The 21,782-nt window shown below is 37.7% G+C and overlaps 1 protein-coding gene across 3 annotated transcripts in view; it reads left to right on the top strand.

Moving 5' to 3' along the window:
• The first annotated feature begins 1,507 nt into the window (after positions 1 to 1,507).
• Positions 1,508 to 21,782, top strand: part of CD99 (CD99 molecule (Xg blood group)) — a 57,318-nt gene continuing 37,043 nt past the window's right edge. For all 3 annotated transcript variants that reach the window (XM_072614485.1, XM_072614486.1, XM_072614487.1), the window contains exon 1: positions 1,508 to 2,045. In XM_072614485.1, coding sequence (XP_072470586.1) covers positions 1,973 to 2,045 — 73 coding nt within the window. In that variant the 5' untranslated portion in view covers positions 1,508 to 1,972. The remainder of the gene's footprint in view (positions 2,046 to 21,782) is intronic.

Genomic DNA, 21,782 nt, shown 5'->3' with positions numbered 1-21,782 from the left:
GAATATTTCCTCTAAGACTAAAGATCCAATGCATGTCAAATCCATTTAAAGTAATAGATAATAAACATTGTTGATTAAATATCTCTGCTTCTGGAAAGCATAGTCTCAACTATGGAAGCTCTACTTCAATTTACAATTTTAGTAAAGGGGAAAAGAATAAGAGGTTTCTGGCAGTAAATCATTTCAGTTTTCAGAGTTCTGAGAAAAATATTTAAATGCAGTGCAGTTCTTCATTGAAAGGGAATTAAACTGAGGTGTTTAGTTAGCTACAGGAATTAGATTCCTGCTCTCAGTGACAGAGGAAATACTGAAGGAGTCAAGTCCTTCTCCCAATTCTAGTTGGCACCTTCTCTGCAGTTTATAATCTTTAGAGGTATTGAGAGTTTAAGTGATCTGCCCAGTCACACACAGCCAGTATGTGTCACAGTGTCTGAAACCAGATCTTCCTGACTCCCAAGTCAGCTCCTTTCTCCCCTATGCCATATTTTCTCTTTATCACATAGGGATATATTTCATATTTAAAACCACAAGTCAATTCTTTATTATTAAATATTTGTTGAACACTATGTACTAAGTGCTGAAAAAGTTATTTTTCAGAATACCATTTTTTAAAAATTACTTTTAGTTAATGTTTAATCTAGGATTAGTACATGAGGTGTGTTAAACCCTTCAATTCTGTTTCTAAAGAAAATGCAATGAGTGTTTTTGTTTTTTTAATAAAAGAAACTTCAGTCTACCTTGGACCTTGAGGCCACATGTGGCCTTCTAGGTCTTTGGGTGAGGCCATTTGACTAAGTCCCAGTTTTACAGAACAAATTCTGTTATTAAGGGGATTTATTCCATGAAGTTTGGACCCCACTTGAAGACCTAGACTGCCACATGCGAAGTCAAGGTCTCAGGTTTCCCACCTCTGGTCTAGGGGTTGGAAGAGGTGATGGGATTTTTGTTCATTCTGTCATCGATGATCTTAACAAATTAGGGATTTTCTAGTCCAAGAGCTAGAAAAGAAATTGTGTAATCCTAGTCGATCAATCTGGTAAGGAACTTCAATCCAAGATCTCTTTCTAGAGAATGGGGTGGTGGAGGTGGAGAGAGTAGAAAACAAACCTAACAAAAATCTCATTCGCATTTCCACAGCCAGTGCCGTTTTGGAGAGGAGGCCAGTGACTCAGGGCTCTGTTAGGAACATCTTGTTTCTTGTTTTAGAGTGTGAGAAAGTTAGGCTCTGGGCCATATCGGAGTCCATCCGAGATCATCTCACCCAGCAAGAGTTTTATGTGTATTTGGGTACACAAAGGAGTTTCTGATGAATTAAATCTCTGTCCAAACCAACCAACCCCTAAACAGTCGCCTACATTTTGGGGGGCACCCCCTCTTTGCCGACTTGCTTTTCCCCCACTCCCCCCACCCCCCCAGTCCCTTTAAAGACATTCCAGCCTGCAACCCTCAAAGCAGCGGACGGTCGGAACCTTCTGGCGTGCTTCTCGCCCTGGACTGAAGCTCGGAGGGAAGAAAGCCGGGAGAGAGAAGGCTGCGGCTCCTTTACTGGAGTGTTTGGGGTTACCCGCTGCTGCAGAGGCGGCGCCTTGTAGGGCGCGGCTCGGGGATCCGGACCAAATGCTGGTCATAGCCACCCCTCTTCTTCGCCCCACGCAGGGTCCTGATTGGTTGGTGCAGAGGGCTGGGTGCGTCCTCTCCCTACCAGGGAGGGAGCCGTACAAAGAGCGGGCGTAGTGCCCCACCCCTTGGCTGGCAGACTGGAAACTTAACTGCTGTGCTTCTATCATTTTCAGCACCCGCCGCCCCTCCCTACTCCACCCTCGTACCCCTGCTTGCTCCAGGAGAAAGATCAGCCCTCTCTTTCCTTCCTCTAGGACAGGTCCCGGGATACCAAGGCAGACGAAAAGAGCCTGTGAAGCCACAGGCAGCTCTGCCAAACTTCCGAGGGCTGGAGTGAACTTTCAGGGCCAGGATGACCATGGGGCGCTGGCCGGGAATACCCCTTCTGCTCCTTCTTCTCGTCTGCTCTCAGGCTCTAGCTCAAGGTGAGAGGCCCTGCGTGCCCCAGTGTTGGCCAGAGTTGGGGTGTGTGGGAGTCACGGAGTGTCTCTTTAGGATGGGGAGGGAAGGATTTCAAGACGGGCCGGGTGGGCAGTCAGCCCCACTTCTCTTGGAGAGATCTCTCAAAGCAGCTCTGCTGGAGGGGGTTCTTGGACAGACCGGCCGAAGGGGGTCCCGCTAGTGGAGTACCCTTGGGGGCGGGAAGAAGCGGGAGCAGAACCCCTCCTCCCATTTGGGGTAGCAGATCTCGATACCAGCGAGGCTCTACCTTAAGTTTGGGGAGCGGTCTTCAGAAAGAGGAGACCAGAAACTAGGTTTGTTTTTCCTCCTTTATTAAACAGAATAGGAAACGTCAGCATGGGGGAAGGAGAACAGGGGGGGCGGGAGGTGGAATTTTGGGAAAACTTGTTTGCCTTACGTAGTTTGTACGCCTCTGGCTAGCATTTTGTACGTGCTGCAGTTAGTTTTGCCGTTTTCCAGCCCCAACTTCCCCTCCAGGTGAAAATCTCTGGGCAGCCAGTTTAACGGGAAGGTAATTGGCAAAGATCTGGTCAGGTTGGTTGCCAATGCAGTTATTAAAGGAAGTAGCGAGCCACTGGATTGGAGCCTGGCCGTTAGTCAGAGCTGGGTACCTTTTCACCGTCAAAAAAGCTTGATCCTCCAAAAAGGAGAATGGACCTCTTTAGTAAACAAGACCATTATTTTCAATAGGAGAACTATATTTTTATCCCAGGGTGAAGTAGAAAAAGGTTAAACGTGTTTGCATCAAGAAGATTCATTACAGACTAGCTTCTCGGTGATATTAATGATTCAACTTCTGGTTTCCCGAAGATGTCCTTTAATTATGTGAATGGGGCAGGTAGAACTGGTGGCTGGTTTTTTGAGAAGTAGAAATAATAGAGGTGATATTAATTAAAAAAGGGGGGGCGGTAGCATATGTATTTATGTAATATATGTGAACATGTAAAAGATATGTAGTATGTAATTCATATATCCACTTACATGTATATGTGCATATGTCTGTGTGTGTATATACATATATAGAGAGACATGCACGGATGTAATAAATGATGACTTTTCAACTCTTCCTTTGTGTCTCTGGAAGTAGTACTATGCTTCCAAGTAGTGTTTATGGCTTATAAAATCCAGATGGCTTACAAGTTTCTTTCAAGTATGTGCGCCTGCTGCATGAAGTTAAGCTAGGAGAAGACCCAGAGAAGTCTTCAGTTTCTTGTTGGCGTGCCAGCAACGTGGCATTTAAGCATTGGGGGTCCATGCTTGGAACCATGTTCTTAGGGAGGATTTTAAAAACAATTCACAGAATGTGAGGTACTCATTTTTTGTGCGTTTCATTTTTGATAGAAATTGTAAGTTGAAGGTTGGGTGTTTATAAAATATGAAGATTGGGGGGAAAGGAGAGAAGACAGTAAGATGCTCAAGAACTTCAGGAATTTTTTTTCATGGCTTCCTGCCCCACCTTTTATTTGAGTTTCCTTCCTAGTCAGCTTTGGGTCCTAAAATGAAGTGATTATTGCAGCAAAGTAAAACTAGTGTAGTATTCACCATTTTCTCTCTTTGTGTTTCATATATCGGGTGGCATATGTTACTGTTGAATTGCGGAATCCTTTCCTAAGGCACAAGAAAAAAATCACAGCATGACATAGATATTTAAGGAAGTAATATTTCTGCACTTGCGCCTGTCTTCAGTAGTGGTTGGATATTTTAGATAGAGTTAAAGAAAGAAGAGAGGTGTAAAATATTTTGATCTTTTGAAGCCTTATTCCTCCAAAAATGTAGAGATGGACTGAGGTTCAGGGAACTCCCAAGTTACAATGAGTATTGTGCCCCAAAATATTTTCTAAATTTTTTAAAAATAGGAAACATTTCCCATAACACTTAAAATGGTGAATAGGGTCTGACACTATCTCATAAAAGCCTATTTAGCAACTAATTCAACTTGATTATGGTACTAATAGTACTGTTCTGAGTTCTGGATTCAGGGAATGTGGAATCAAATGGTCCAGAATAAAGATAAGTAGAGTATCATAGATATTCATGGATTCTGGTTCTAAAAAAAAAAAAGATTTCCAAGTTTTGCCACAGTAGATTGCATGGCAGCAGTAGTACAAAGTTTTTGTTGTTTTGGGTTTTTTTTTTTTAGGGAATAGTGGGGACAGTAGACTTTCTAAGTATGGGTCTTTTTAAGTTTGGGAATGGTGGCCTATGGCATACTAGAGTCTGCTCAAACCAGCATTCAGAAGTCAGCAAACCTAGAAATCAGTATTTGATTTATTGCTATCTTGATTTATTATTGTTAGCTTTGTTTATTGTTGTGTAGACCTAAGATTGCTAAAATAATAATGTGGATTAAACTTAAAAGTGTCTTGTGTCCTCTGCACAGAGAGTCAGTTAAACATTTACCAGCATACTACTGGTTGCAAAATCAAAAAAACTTCTGCAAATTGGAATTCTAGGTGGTCAATCCAGGGTCGATCACTGAATAGGTGATAAACATGTGACCCAAATTCTATGCTGTGTCATTTGGACTAGACCAGACTGTCTACGCAATGTAAGAACATCTGTTAACTAAGTAAAAACTAATTAAACAACTTTGAGGCCCCTCTTGTGAGCTTTCCTTACTTTAATCAAGTCCAGTCATGTTTTTAATATTATCTTCCAACAGCGTCTGTCTTACGTCAGGTAAAACTGGAGAAATACTCAGAAGTAATTGCCATTTCATTTTTAAAAAGGAAGAAGAGATTTTTAAATATTGTGCTTCCCAGAAAATTTACTCAAATTTATATAAGCTCCGACAGGATTTTATCAGTGATACAAAAATGAATACACTTTTTTTTTTTTAACTTACAAAATCAATTCCTCTTTCTATAAAAGTATTTTGTCGCTTTATACATTTTTCAAGGTGATATCCCACAAACTTTTGGAAAAGTGTTCCTTTTTGCCACAGAGATTTTTTATTATGAACAGCTTTAAATTTCTTTATAAGTTGTAGGCAGTGTAATAACTACCTAACAAAGTAGCCGGGTAGAAAGGGTACCCAGCATTTTCTTTGAGACCTGAGTTCAAATCCCTGTTCTGCCATTTACTCCTACTCTCTAGGTCCCAGTTTCCTCATTTGTAAAATGAGATTGGGCAGGATGGTTTCCCTCCAAATTCCCTTCCAGTTCATTGTTTATGATCCTAATAATGTTCTAGACTCTTACTACTAAATTCTTTTAGAATAGTAAATCTTATGCCTTTGGTTACACCTCTCAGTGAGCAAGTGGAGGAAGTTCCTGGAGACTAGCTGCCAAATTATTTTGTTAGACATTCATACATAATTCCCTAATTTTCTTGATTAAATATGAGGATTATTATCCTCATATTACTATTTATTATTAATTATTATTAAGGGGATTGCAAAAGTTTTTTGGATAAAAGATTAAAGTTTGAGGGAGGTTTTAAAGGAAACAAGGATGATTCATATGTGTGTGTGTGCATGTGTGTGTGTGTGTGTGTGTATCACCTATTAGAAGATTTTCAGATTCTAATCACTATGGTACATAACACACTGCAGTATTATTCATTGAAACCAATTTTTCCTAACCTTGTGATAGTAAAGAAGTGTCGAGGTTTCAGTTGGGGATGACTTGTCAGTGTTTGGGTATACCTTAGAAACACTCAGTATTACTCATGCATCAATTCTTGTGGTTGCACAAATCATATAAGAATATAACTGTTGAGGAAATGTAACTTCCTTTTTCCTCTCTCAGATTAAGATTTCTGCTATCTCAGCTCCCATCAATCACGTAGTCTCAAAAGAAATGATCTTTTGGCATAGCTTTTGAACATACCTTTGTCTTAAAGCATTAACTGATTAATCCTTATCTCTTCTAAGTGCAAAGTACATATAATTTTGGGGATGCTTATTAAAAATAGCTAACTGGCTCTAATTTAGATTGGAGAATAAGTCACTAAAATTGAGACAGAACCTGGTTGTAGATGGAAAAAATTCTCCTTGCCAATATAACCCAAATGTTGTATATGGTAATGCCAGTTTTTATTGCTGTAGTTTGAACAGTCATTTGTCTGAATGTGTTACTGTTAGCCAAAATGCGTAGGAAAGAGTGCAAACAAAGAGTGTATCAATTGCAACAAGATTATATTGTAATAAAATTATCATAATGTGTATTGTAACGGATAGAATGCTGGTCTGGGAATTAGGAAGACTTGTATTCTAATACTGCCTCTGACAGTGTGAGCTAGTCTCTTAATCTTTGAACTTGTTTCCTCATTTTAAAAATGGAAATAATAATACTTACAGTATTTGTCTCCGAGGTTATTGTGAATTCCAAATGAAATAATGAATGTAAAGCATTTTGCAAATTTTAAAGTGACACGTATGTGTGTATATATATATATATATAAGTTTAGAATGACAGTGATATTTTCATTACTTGTAAAGAGCAAATTTATCATCACTGTCCTTTAAGAAAAAAGGTATTAAGTATAGCCTTTTGATTGCGTCAATCACTAAATATTTACCAGTCAAAAGGTTTTTGGTTGAAGTGATGAAAAAACATTTATTAAACACCTGATGTGGCATTATGCCAGAGAATGAAGATACAAAGGTAAACAGGGAATAGTCCCTTCCCTCAAAAAGCTTAAATTCTAAGGGGAATGGGAGACAACTTGGATGCATATGTATATAATACACACGTGTGCATGCACAAACACATATATATGTGTGGATAGAAAATAAACACAAAGTCCCAAGGAACTAGCTGCCAGGATGATAAAGGAAGGACTTATGTAGTAAATGAGGCTTAAGCGGAGTTTTGGAGGAAGCTAGAGATTTTGAGGTGTGTATTCCAGACATGGCAGATAGCCTATGTAAAAGAAATGGAGATGAGGATGTCAAACGTGAAGAACAGCAAAAAGGCAAATTTGGTTGGATAATTAAGTCTGTGAAAAGGAGTAATGTGTAAGCAGATGCCAGATTGTGAAGAACTTGAAATGTCACACAAAGGAGTTCAAATTTTGTCCGAGAGGCAATAGGGAGCCTGTGGAATTTTTTTTAATGGGGAGAGACATTCTTAAACCTGAGCTTTAGGACTATCACTGGCAATTATGTATGTGGAAGCCAAACTGGAGGAGGGAATCTTAAGTTGGGATATCAGTTAGGAAGCTATTGCAATATTTTAGGCAGGAAATAAAGAACGATTGAATTCGGGTGGTGGCTTAGTGAGTAGAGGGAAGGACTCTGAACCGGGGTGGTGGTTGTGTGAGTGTAAAGAAGGAAGATAATGATAATGTGTCGCTAGAAGAGATTTCTTCTTTTAAGAGTCCACTATATAATGGAAAGAGTGTTAGACATGAAAACAGGAAATCTAGGTTTGAGTGCTTATTCTGACAGTTACGATCCATGTGGTTCACTTAACCTCTCAGCCTCAGTTTTTTCTCTGTAAAATGGGAATAATATGGTATCGTTGTCAGATAAGTACTATATAAACATGAATAAAAATACTGACATCATTTGTGTTGGTCATGGGATCATAGATTTAAGCCTGGAAAAGACTTCCTATCCATCAAATCCAGTTTTTTTTATTTCTAGTTAAGGAAACAGATCCAGAGTTTAAATAGCTTTTTAATGTCACATAAAGTGTGATAAAGTGATAAAGTCAGCATTTGAATACAGGTTTTCCTGCTCCAATTCCAATGTTCTTTTTCGCTTTTTATAGTGCCTACTGTGTGCTAGGCAGTTTTGAAGATATCTCATTTGTTGCTCACAGCAACCTCATAGTAAACTATCTTCATTTTATAGTTGAGGTAACTGTAATATACAGAGGTAAAGTAATGTGCCCAGGATGACACAGCTTGTAAATGTCTGAGGGTAGATTTGAACTCGGGTCTTTCTGTTTCCAGACCCAGAACTTGCTCCATTGTGCTACCAGCTGCCTCTAGGAAGTAGGAGATATCATGCTGTCGTAGAAAGTGCATTAAACTGATCAGTCAAGAGAGCTGAGTTCCAGTTACACCTCTCCTATAAGTCTAACATACTGTGTGACTTCTATCTTTCTGTCCCTTAATTTCTTAAGAGTTGGAATAGATGGTATTTAAAGTCTATCCTGTGAATTTAAGTAGAATATTGTTTTCAAGCCTGGAAGATGAAGTGGTAAGGAATTTAAAACAATGTTGGTACCTAATCCTTGGGTCTTAATTTTTTTAACCAAATAATTCTATTATGAAGAATAGCTCAGAAAATTGTAATGTAACACTTGATATAAGGCATGTGAAGGACAGTATAAATCTCTCCTTTATTTCCTGATTAAGATGAAATATAAAGAAACATGAGAAGACATATGAATTACAGCAAAGTGAAGGAAGAAGTATTAAAAAAACCCATTTTACACAATGAATACAACAATGGAAGTGCAAAGAACAAAATAATCAAATGTGAAGGACTGTATAATAATCCAAATAAATAACATCCCCAAAGAAGAGAGGAAAGGACAAAAACTCTTGTAAAAAGGATGTATAGTCAAGCAAAACAGATTCCCACAGTTTCCATGTCCAAAACAGAGTATGTCTTGTTTTACATTTGAATCAACAATCTCTCTTTCAGTCTGGGGGTGGGGGGGTAGCCTAGATCTTCATCAGTTCTCTGGAACGGTGATTGGTTACGGAATTGATTAGAGATCTTACGTTTTTTTAAAGTTGTTGTCTTTATAGCGTTCTCCTGGTTCTACTCACTTCACTGTATCAGTTTATATAAATCTTTCTAAGTTTCTCTGAATCTATCCTTTTCTTATGGCACAATTGTATTCCATTACAGACATTTAGTTTATTCATCCTTTTGTTTGAAATTAAAAATATATTGTAGGTGTGGGGATGACAAATTTGTGTTGAATGCCTAGTAGGAGTAGGACTCAGGAAGCAACTGGAAAACAATTAAGTGCTAAACTCTGTGATCCTGACCATAAGTACAGGGAAGAGATCAGTGAAGTTCTGCTTAACTGGGGAAAACTTCTTGGAATAGGTAAGACTTGAGCTGCATCTTGAAAGACAGGAAATTTTAGGATCATGTATGGGAAGGATGGAGGGCATTCCATATTCCAGGTAAATTCTGTGGAGTGTGTTGGTTAATTATGACAAATAAAATTATGATAAATTATGATAAATAATTATGACAAGAAAACACTTCTGTTGAGGTTAGTTAGAAAACCTAACTAATGCAAGTAAAAGTCATATAGGACCAAAGAGAATATATGTCTTCCTGAAAATGTACAGATATAGGTTTGGTAAGACATAGCCTACTGTACTTGGTGTAGGAGACAATGTATCAAAGCTTGTTTAGGATCAGAATTCCAAAAGAACGTCTGTTGTTTATCATTTGAGGATGGGTCTTAAGTCAGGGTGAGACAGCTGAATCATTGTCCTCCTGATGTTTGGTTTTTTTCTTACTAACATTTTTCTCTGGGCTCTCTTTCAGGAGTGCATTATTGAGATTACTGCTGTTAAAAAGGAGGTGGTACTCAGAATATGCCATGGATAGCTTTATGAAGTTCAGGGACTTTGGGCTTTTTTATTACAGAACAATGTTTAGGATTATGTTTTTTCTGTATTTCTTAAAAAAAGCAGTATACCAAAATAACCTTCTCTCAAATTGAGCTATTTGAGTTATGGGGCACACTTGAACTAGGGCTTTGCTTCAGGCTGGGAAATTTAAAGTGCTACTTCTGACACATCCCCTGGTTTGTGGCATCGTGCCCAGCTATGGGGATAAGTAAGCAATAAGATAGTAGGAGTAGGGCCTTTATATCTAGTTACCTTTTGTGGGGAGAACCCTGACTGGCTGGACATGAGATTATCCCTTATAGGTGGAGAGGAAGTCTGGACTATATAGTCCCATCTGTGAGCCTCTCAGGGCTCCTACTTTTGTGAAGGGGATATGAGTAGCTGCTAGGCTGCCCAGAAACTAGCCATTGTTCATGGGAGGGCAGTGCTTCCTCTGAGAGCAGCAGGGATAAGAGCCTGAGCAAGGGAGCCAGGGTCATAGCCCTTGCTGTGGATTTCCATGTGGATAGATGCTTTTGTATTCTTATATCTATGGGATCTCTGATTTCCCTGAATTTTGCTCTCCCAGGAACCCCAAACTTTCCTTTGGTGGGCTAAGATAGGAGAGCCCTTCCCCTTTGGGAAACAGGGCTGAACTCTCTTGTCTATAAGGAAATGTGACCTCAGGGTCTGCGAATTCTCAGTAGGGGTGGTCGGAGTGATAAGAGCAGTCACTTCACTTGGATAAGACTAACCTGGGAGCTGGAGGGCCATGGTGTCTCAGGAATGTCTCTTTATCTCTCTCTCTTCCTCCCCCATCATTGGCACCTTTTATTTTCTGTCCCTTAAACCTTTCCACTCCTGACTTCAAAATCTTTCCTGCTGACCAGTGGTGGGAGTAAGATTGGGAATGGATGACTGACTGTGCTCAAGAGGTAACTGAAAGAACTGAGATTGGGAGATGGGAGCCTCTCTACCCAGATCCTTGTTCTGAGTCATGAGTAAAAGAACTGCTGCTACGAAATCACTGTTTTGCCAAGGAGAGGCCTGATTTCAACAACCTAAACGAAAATGTGCTGTCCTAGGAGTCCAGACCCAGGTGCTAATTTCTGTTTTGATAACTAAGCCAGGGCTTCTGTCCTTCCTTCCCCTATATAATATTATGATTTGAGAAAGATGATCTATGAGGTCTCTTAAGGCTCAAATAAATGAAGTTTGAGATTTGGACTCTACTTGATTCCATTTCAGCTTAATCTCAGTTCCAATAAAATAGTAAGTAGCATCCTTCTGTGACCTTGGGCAAGTCAGTTCCCATCTCTGCAGCATCAATTTCCTCCTCTGTAAAAATTAATAGGCTCAATTAAACAAATCCTAATCTTCTCCAGCTAGAATATGATAATCCTCCCCTTAACATTCATTTTAAAAATTTGAGTTCAAATTCTCTCCCTCCCTGCAGTTTCACCTCCACCCATTAAGAAGGAAAGCAATATGATGCCCATTATATATGTGAAGTCATGAAAACTATTTCTTTATCAGATATGTTGCAAAAAAGGGCAAGAATAAAGAAAGTGAAAAAATCTGCTTCAATCTGCCCTCAGAGTTCATTGGATCACTCTCTGGAGGTGGATAACATTTTCCATCCTAAGTCTTTTGGAATTGTCTTGGTTCATTGTATAGATGAGAGTAGCTAAGTCACAGTTGATCATCATTACAATATTGATTATACTGTGTACAGTGTTCTCCTGGTTCTGTTCACTTCACTTTGCATCAATTCATATGAAGGTTTTCTGAAACTATCCCTTTTACCATTTCTTATAGCCTAGTAGTATTTCATTATAATCACATGCCACATCTTGTTCAGTCATTCCCCACTTGATGGGCATCCCTTCCATTTCCAATTTTTTTTGCCACCACAAAAACACTTTCTGTAAACATTTTTTGTATAAATGGGTACTTTTCCTTTTTTTAAAAATCTCTTTGGGATACACATCTAGTAGCTGGGTCAAAGGGTATGTACAGTTTTATAGCCTTTAGGGCATAGTTACAAAAATTTTTCCAGAATAGGTGGACTAGTTCACAGTTGTACCAAGAGTACATCAGTGTACCTATTTTTCCGTATTCCCTCCAGAATTTTCATTTTCCATTTCTGTCATGTTAGCTAATCCGATAGTTGAGGTGTACCTCAGAGTTCTTTTCATTTGCATTTCTCTAATTATTAGTGATTTTTAGTAATTTTGAACGTTTTTAATATGGTGTGATAGTTCTGACTTCTGAAAACTGTCTATTCATGTCCTTTCACCATTTATTAACTAGAGAATAACTTATTTTTATAAAATTTGCTCAGTTCTCCATAGATTTGAGAAATGAGACCTTTATCAGAGAAATTTCCTATAAAATTTCCCCCAGTTTCCTTCTTTCTTTCTAATTTTGGGTGCATTGATTTTGTTTGTGCAAAACCCCTTTAAGTTCATGTGGTCAGAATTATCCATTTTACCTCCAATGACTCTCTCTCTTTCTTTGTTTTGTCATAAACTCCTCCTTTATCCATAAATCTGACAGGTAATTTTTTCCCTGCTTCAAAGCAATATTTTGAAAGTTTGATGTGAGTGTTACTTTCAAGTCCTTTTTCAGTCCATATCCCTCCAACACCCTCTCCCAGCAAAAGCATCTCAGTTATTTGTATGTAACATTATCACCACTTCTCCCCTCATTTTAGGAACCTGGATTCTTAGATGTCAGGTGTGAAGAAATAACTGGCCTTAGCACCTAATTATTAAGAATATTTTTTTTAAAATAGGAAACTTGTGGGGTGTGTGTATGTGTGTGTGTGTGTGCATGTGCGTGTCCAGGAAATAAGGGAGCTTTCCCAGCAGCAGGCCTTATTTTCTGCTCATTACATCTGGGAACTGGTGTCCCATATCTGACTCCTTTTCTGTCGCTTGTGGGATGGTGTCTGTTACTCCCTCTTCTCATCAGAGGATGCCTTTTGTTCCACTTGTTCTAAAGGTTGTTTGTAGTACTTCCTCCAGATTAAAAAAACAAACAAATATCTTAATTGTGATATAACCATAATGTATTCTGCTAGTTATTGAGAGTTTCCTGAAGCCCTGAGAGTTCAAAAGACTTGAACTCAGGTTTACTTGAAGTGGAAGCCAACTCTCCATCTGCTAAGTCATGAAGCTTCTTGGTAATAATAGTAATAGCAATAGTTATTTTGTTGTTATTATTACTGGGTAATAATATTAATAGCTGGCATTTACATAGCACAAGGTTTGTGATGTGCTTTACAAATATTATTTTATTCTCAGCACCTCCCTGGGAAGTAAGTGCTATTGTCATTCCCATTTTACAAATGAGGAAATTGAGGCAGATAGGGTCACACAGTGTCTGAGACTGGATTTTAATTCTGGTTTTCCTAACTCCAGGTCCAACTCTTCAACCACTGTGCCATCTCACTGTTTCAGTTAGGTTAAAAACGTCTTAAGAATTAATCTCACATTCTGTTTTTAAATGAATTTTTAATGATAAATTTAATGAATGTCAAAAAGAAAACATTCTTATGTATAAAGAAGAAAAGAAAAAGAATTACATATATGAAACTATAATCTTCCATTGATAGCATTTACTTTTAAAATGTGCATTATATACACATGTACATGTATATACGTACATATGTAGTATATATAATTTAAATACATATAAAATGTATATATATATATTACATTTAACATGTTATTTTTAAAGCTGTCCTACTTGCCCATCTTCCTTTTTTCCTGCACATTTGCCATTACTTTAACAAAAAATGACAGATGACAAATTGTAGGATAGGTAAAGGATTTTAAAAAACAATTATTGATGCACAGGGGGATCATTTAATTTGATTTGATTAGTTTGCTTTATAAATGAAAAAATATTTACTGCTAAAACATTTCACTTGTTTACTTTTTAAATTCAAAGCTTAGAGAACATCAGAGTAAAGATTGACATCATTAGAAGTCATCCAGTATAACCTTTTGTGTGTCATTGACCTTTATGAACATCTGGTAAAACCCATGGACCTCTCTCAGAGTAATGTTCTTAAATAATTGGGGGAAATGCTAAATTTCAGTTATGAGCACCATCTTAATCCAACCCCTCATGTAAGTTAGAGTAGTTTTTCCTTAAAAAATAATAAAAAAAACATTTCTTGTGACTTGATCTTGATTCAAGGGATTAAAAATTCAAACTGTTGACATCACTTCCTATCACTTAAGGAGAGAGCAGCCATGAGGAGGTCAGATGCTTGGATAGTAAGATCCTGATGAGAGCCTTGCTCAGCTGAATCAATTCTAGGGGTTCTCAATGCCTTTTCTTGTTGAATACCTTCTCCTGATGTGGCTAAGCAAATTTCCTTTAGTTAATTGTTGAAAGACCTATGAGTGTCTCATTTGGTTCCAATACCAAACCTGTACTACTGGAGGAATAGCTCGAGGCAAGCCCAACCCAGAACACAGAAATTAGTGAAAATAAAAATGACCTTTTTTTCTCCCATTCTAGTTCACTGGCCCTCCAAAATCAGTATTCTTATGGACTCCAGGCTAAGAATCCTTGTTCTAAGTTGAATGCTGTAGGTTATACAATTATTTCCTTACTCCCTAGGAAGCACAAACCCTATTAAAAGAGATAGTTAGAAGTACATTTTGATTTTGTGATATAATTATGAGATGCAGCATCTCATAGCAAATTGAACACTGGACTGTTCAAAAGATCTGAATTTAACTCTGGGTTCTTCTGTTGCAAGCATGTAGTATAGAGAGTCACTTACATCTTCCAGTCTTTGTTTATTTGTATGTAAAATGGTGATAATAATGTTTGCATTATTGGCCTCGCAGGTTTGTTTTTTCAAGGCTTTGTAACCTGCAGCAAATTTCTTAAATTGTTGTTTGCTGTGACTATTATCTGTAAAATGGGGATTGTGATATCAGTATCACCTACTTTATGGACCTCCTGGAAGTAAGGAGTCTGTAACTACAAAGCACTATATACACACATCTTGTGTGTATACCCACAAAGGCACAAAAGGCAACACAGATTGTCATGGAGTAACATCCTCACATTGTGGCCTTTTGGGATGTGACTGTAGACTTAGTGCTATTTTATGTTTTTGCAGCTATTGGTATACGTGGAAACATTATTTCCTAATATTTGCCCCCTGGACTGGTAAAATTAAAATGAGATCTGGATCTAACTGTTCTCATTTTCAGGGATGTCACTAAATCTTCTTCTGCTTTTCTTTTCAATTTATAATCTTGCTCTCAGAATACAAGCATTACCTAGGACCAGATTCTTTTCTCCCAGATCCAGTACGTAATTTCCCTTTAGTAATTTTCACCCATTTGATTATAATAAACTAATGAGTAAAAATTTTTATTAAATGTATAATCAGGCTAGTTTAAAAGGTAAGAAAATGTAGTTCTTAGAAATTTCAGGACAATTTTAATCTGTTGAACCATATAAAGGTGGTTCAGGTAATTCAAAGTAACCAGAAACAGAGTATTAGCAAACTATATTTTGTTCAGAATATATATAAGTATAAATGGCACACTTAGATTATATGAGTTTGGAGTATCAATCTTGGAAGCTTTTCTTTATTTTGAAGACATTTTATAGTGGAATCTTCAGAACCCTTCTACTCCCCTCCCACAAAAGAAAAAAAGATCTTTCTAGTGGTGATTTTTAACATGGCTATAGGATTTCAGTATGTGCAATTACTGATTGTTGTCTTTCTTTTTTCTGGGTAGTGGATATACAGTTTAAATGAGCAGTAATTGGGATGGGAGGAGGGAGAAAAGGGTATTTTAAAATCTGAACTGGCAAACTGTTTTGATTTATCTTCAGATATGAGAAATTAAATACAAATGTCTTAAATTGAAAACAATATGTTGTTTAGTCCCATAAATTTCACTCACTGAAATTCTTAAAATGGCTGAGTGGTAGTTTTCAGATCCTCTGAAACTGCTGCAGAGAATGTCTTGTCAGGGATGAGTCATAGTAGTTAGTTTAAGGCTGCCCCACCCTTTGTGAGTCATTGTCAGAATCTTCTTTACACACACATACCCATGCACACAAGCACACACCCCTGAAGTTTGCACAGAAAGTCTCAGAAACTGCATGCACTTGATGCACTGCATTCCAATGTTTTTACCCCTCATAGGCTCTCAGAATACCAATATTCAATGCAATGGTTACAAAATAGATACCTGTGCTCTTCTTTGAGGAAACGTACAGTAGAAAGGATTTTGGATGTAAGTCAGACGACCTGTGTTCTAATTCAGCTCTGCTATTGGCTGGCTTTCTGATTGTGGGCAAAACATTTAACCTCACAGAGTCTCAGTTTCCTTATCTGTAAAATGAAAGGAGCTGGACTATATGACTTTTAAAATACCTTCTAGCTCTAATCCTTATTTCTTTTTCAAGAAAGGCTATCATACCCACCTCTCCTAGCTCCCTGACTTTCCCCCGGTGTTTGGGTTGTTTTTTTTTTCTTATGTCAGTTTTCTTTTTGCTTATTTACCCAATCAAACTGAAGTGTCAAAACAGCAGCAGGATGGATAAAATGATGGCTCTCATTCAATATTTAGGTCCCTCTGGGGAAGTTGTAGCATCATAAGCAGGGAGGTATGGGAAAAGTGGTTGACAGACTAGAAGGATGATATTATGTTTGACTGTGTCTTAGCCTCCTACTGCTGGTAACTGCTATTGAATTATAATGATTATATTTGGTTATTTATGAAGTGCTAAAAAAAGAAGCATAGCACAGTGGAGAGAAAAGTGGTATTGAGACAGGAAATGGTGCATTGTGTTTGAGGAACTGCAAGTAGACTAGAACATGGGCTTCATATACACAAAACTAGATGTGTGGAAAGAGGCTGGGCAATAAAGAGCTTTAAATGCCAGATGAAAGAGTTTATATTTGATCTTGGAGGTAATAAATATCTATTGGACCCCACTGATCAGGGTTAGGTGACCTGGTCAGACCTGTGCTTTAGAAAAATTATGTTGAGAGAAAGACAGGGGGCAGAGGGCAAGCTGAATATGAAGAGATGATATCTAAAAAGAAAATTAAAGGTTGAGAGGAATGTACTAGGAGAAAGAGAAAGAGAGAAGTAGAATGTAGTAAATCATCTCACATAAAAGAGGCAAGAACTTTTACAATGGAGGTGAAGAAGAGGAAGATGAAAGGAAGTAAGTGAGCCTTCTTTTCATCAGATTTGACTCCAGGAGGGAATAACATACACACTCAATTGGGTCTGGAAGTTTATCTTACCCTACAGGAAAGCAGGGGGGAAGGGGATGAGAGAGGGGGGATAATAGAAGGGATGGCAGATTGGGGGAAGGGGTAATTGAAAGCAAACACTGTGGTAGAGAGATAAGTCAAAGGAAAGAATAAACTAAATAGAGGGTGGGACAGGATAGAGGAAAATATAGTTAGTCTTCCACAACATGATTACACATGTATAACCTTTATCGAATGGCTTGCCTTCTCATTGAAGGTAGATGGGGAAGGGGGAAGGGAGAGAAGGTAGAACTCAAAGCTTTAAAAATGAAGCTTAAAAACTGTTTTTACATGAAACTAGGAAATAAGATATATAGGCAATGGGGTATAGAAATTTATCTTGCCCTATAGGAAAATAGAAGGGAAGGGGATAAAGGGTGGGAATGATAGAAGGGAGGGCATATTGAAAGAAAGGGTAATCAGAATATATCCTGTCCTGGGGGAGGGGGAGAAGGAAGATGGGGAGAAAATTTGAAATTCAAAATTTTGTGGAAGTGAATGTTGAAAATAAATAATTTTTTTAAAAGACAAAAAAAGAGAAAAATCATGTTGGCAACTGGATAGAGAATAGATTTGAGTGGGGAGAGATAAGGCAGAAGGACCAATTAGAAAGCTCTTGCAGTTGTCTAGCTGAAAGGTAATGAGGGTCTGAGCCAGGTTGAGGCTGTACGAGTGGAGAGAAGAGGATAGATAGATAGATAGATTAGATAGAGAGATAGACAGATAGAGAGAGAGAGAGAGAGAGAGATAAATTAGAGATAGAGGCAGATACGTATATACATACATATATATACATGTATACACATACATATATGCATGCATATATACTTATGAGTATGTGTGTATATGTATACTTGTGTATATGTATACATATTTCATATGTATGTGTGATGCTTTGATAGTAGATATGCCAAGATTTGGCAATTTATTACTTATGTGGGGTGAATCACAGTGAGGAATCAAGGATAAGAGCAAAGTCACAAGCCTGGGTGATTTGGAGAGTAGTGTTGCCTCAATCAGTAATAGGGAAGTTCAGAAGGGAGGAAAGGTAGAGAAAGGATGAGTTCGGTTTTAGACATGCAGAGTTTAAGATGACTGCCAATGCCAAGGAACTCAGAAGTCTAGCTGCTACTTCCATCCTATGAAGTATTGGAATTTTTTAGAAGAAATAATGTTTTTTCAATCTGTCATAATGCATGTTTCACTATAATACTTTTATTTTCTAATAGCCAGAAATGTTTAGTTTACTGAGGGAAGATGTCATCTGGATAGGTTCATCAATCATTTGAGTGCCTACAATGTACAAGTATGGAGTGTATATTAAAAAAGACATAATTCGTGTCATCAAGGAAATTTTAACCAAAAGGAGAGAAAAGGAAGTAAACTGGCAAAAATATGTGGATAGAATAATTATGAAAATCCTTTGAAGGAAAAGGGCAGGTAAGGAATTATTCCCAACCCTGGGAGAAAGGCAGAAGAAAAGTGATAAATCTCAAAGACATATGACTCTCTGTTTTCTAGTCAGTTCAGAATTAGCTACACTAGAATTTTAAGGCATAATGTAGGATTCATTGATATTTAGCTTTAGGATTTGATTTTTTCAAAATCTAGAATATTTATTTCACTAAGCATTTTAGATGAATTCTGAAGTAGTTTTGCATTTACCACATGATTTGACTGACAGCAGGCTGAAATATGGTCCAGCAATATATTGGCTTGTAAGAGGAAGACAAACCAAGATGTCTCTTCAAAAAAAGGCAGTCATAGGCCATAGGTAACCAGAGGGACCAAAGATATATGTGGTAAATGTAAATACGGTTATTAAATATTTTAAATGATAAATTATTTAGGATTATTAATTATTTTAAAAATTCTAAAGGAGTCTCTATTTTAGATGAACTCAACTTTATGTATAGCCTTTGCCCTAGTTTGCAGCAATGGGTTGAACACTGGAATTGGAATCAGGTTACCTGGTTTTGAGTGCCATCTCCAGTATTTACTAGCTAGTAAATGCATTAGACAGGTCATTTAGTTTCTCTGAGTCTTAGTTTTTCCCATCTAGAAAATGAGGAAATTATTATAATACTAGTATTATTCATTTTGTTATTGTGTAGGAGTGGGGGAAGCTTTGTAAATTGTAAAGGTCTTAATGAGATAGATACTCTATTTTCAAAAGATCCTTGGTCAGGATAAATACAGCAAGAAGATCACAATCCCTCTAAACCTTAGTGGATGGTGCTTCATGAGTTTCTGTGGCCAACCTCTTGAGGATCTCATCCAAATTTGGAAAGATTTTCATTCCAATATGATAGACAAACAGTCTCTGTGCTTTTGAAGTCTTTCCCACTTGGTAGACTGTGCTGTGCTGGAACAGCCTTTTGGAATCCCATTCTCTTACCTAAGCCACGAGAAAGCATTGGATTAGGATTGTAGGGCAGCTAGGTGGCACAATGGATAGAGTGCCAGGCCTGGAGTTGGGAAAGCCTGAGTTCACGTTTGACTCTCAGACATTCACTAGTCATATCACCCTGGATGTCACTTATCCCTGTTTGCCTCAGTTTCCTCATCTGTAAAATGAGCTGAAGAAGGAAATGGCAAACCACTCCAGCATATTTGTCAAGAAAACCCCAAGTAGGGTCATGAAGAGTTGGATGGGACTGAAAAATCACAAACAAACACAGCCTCAAGCCCTCCTAGTTTTATCCCAATAATAATTGTAAAACAGGCAGCTGTCTTACAAATCAGCTGATAGATAACAGTGAATTATTAATGCTTCAATCCCTGAGCTCAGACAGGTCCCCTCAGTACATTTGTCTAAGGGGCAGTTCCCACAGGTCCTCAATACAGTTAGTGTCTTTCCTCAACCTTTTATATGACATACTGTTTCTTTATAAGTTGACTTCATCGATTTTCCCTACACAAATATTTTTTTCTGTCCTTTTTGGCAACCAAATTCTTCACCTAAGGAAGGGTATATTTTAAATACACAATAATTCAACAGTATAAATAGAAAGGATAACTATAGGGGAGAAAAAAGAACTGAATACTATAATTATGACAACCACACCTGGCCGAGGAGAAGATTTCAGAACACGTACTTCTCTCCCTGCTTTATAAAGGTGGGATCTATAGGTGTGGAGTACTGCATGTGCTGTAGACTTGGTTGCCATATTACTTGGTTTAAACTGCTTTTTACCTTTTTCATTCTTTGTTACTTAGGGTGGCTTTCTTGGTAGGGGAGGGGGAAAGATATCTTTGGAAATAAAGGTCTTAGAAAACAAAAGATATCAAATATGAAATGTAAAGATCTAAGGTAAAACAGAAAGGAACATTTTTCTAACATTCATCATATTGATTCTCTAAGTGGAAAATGGACTATATCTGGACTATGTTGGGGCAAGCAAAGTTAAGAGACAGCTAAAGAAGTAAATACACACATACACATTTAACATTTGAAAGATCTTTGAATCAGTTCAAATCTTGGCTCTGCAAATCACGCATTTACCTTTTCTGGGTTACCATGCCCTCCTCTGTAAAGTAAGGAAGTTGAAGTAGATGAACTCTGAGATGCCTGCCAGTTCTAGCTCTAAATCTGTGATCTCATTTGAGTTCCTTTTTCATTCTCTTACATGGCAAACCCTTGAGTGCAGAGATTTAAAAAGCAGTTGCTTTTTATCATTATATCCCCCAAAGTTATTAAAGTGCCTTATAAAGAACTATCGTTCAGTTGTTTCAGATGCTTAACCCCATCTGGAGTTTTCTCGGCAAAGATAGTGAAGTCGTTTGCCGTTTCCTTCTCCACCTTATTTTACAGGTGAGGAAACTCAGGCACACAGGGTCAAGTGACTTGCCCAAGGTCACATAGCTAATAAGTGTCTGAGGCCAGATTTGAACTCATGAAGATGAGCCTTCCTAATTCTAAGCTCAGTACTTTATTCACTGCACCACCTAATTGCCTTTTTTAAATAGTTGGTACTTAATATAGTGACCTTCCCTTGCTTGGACCTCATGTAGCACTGATCTATATCTTTCTAATACCCTCCTGTATAACTTTTATTATCAAAGTTATATGTGTATATGTCTTATTCACACAAGATTGTAAGGTCCATGAGGTCAGAGATCATATTATATTTTTCTTTTTAAACTTTTTACCTTGCCCATTGCTTACATACCATTCTAGGCAGAGTAAGACTTAATAAATTTTATTATTTGTTGAGTTGAACCACTATGCTGATATTGGTTTATTAATAACAATACTGCTTACTCCCATTTAATTTGTTTGCAATCATCTCTGGGACAGAGATAGCTTTGGTACAGTGGATAAATGGAGTGTGGAGAGATCTGGATTTAAATCACAGATGGAGCAAATGGCTAGTCATTTAAACACACTGAGCCTCAATTTCCTCATCTGTAAAATGCTGACTGTCATTCATAACTTAGCTATTGTACAAGGTTGTTTCGAGAAAATAGTTTTGTAAACTGAACAGTGCTATATTGTAATTCTTATTTTGCTATGGTGCAGTTCTAGGGAAAGAGCCTTTAATCAGAGATCTTGGGTTCAAATCCCACTTCTCTGTTATCTCTGTGGCCTAGGGCAAGTCCCTTAACCTCTGTGGGCCTCCATTTTCTTGTCTGTAAAATGGGAAGGTTGGACAAATGACCTCTAAGATCCCTTCTAACTCTAGGTCTGTGAGCCTATGCCCTTATGAGTGTTATTTCTTAAAGAAACCTCCTGTAACTCAGTTATTCTCCATTTTGGACTAGATTTTTTTTAATCTTGTTAAGTAAATGTGGAAGTAGTGGAAATAATACTCTTATTCACAAAATCACATTTCCTGGAACACTAAAGTCA

Source organism: Notamacropus eugenii, chromosome 5, assembly GCF_028372415.1.
Source record: "Notamacropus eugenii isolate mMacEug1 chromosome 5, mMacEug1.pri_v2, whole genome shotgun sequence".
Lineage (NCBI taxonomy): Eukaryota > Metazoa > Chordata > Mammalia > Diprotodontia > Macropodidae > Notamacropus > Notamacropus eugenii.
This window is presented reverse-complemented; position numbering and strand designations above follow the sequence as displayed.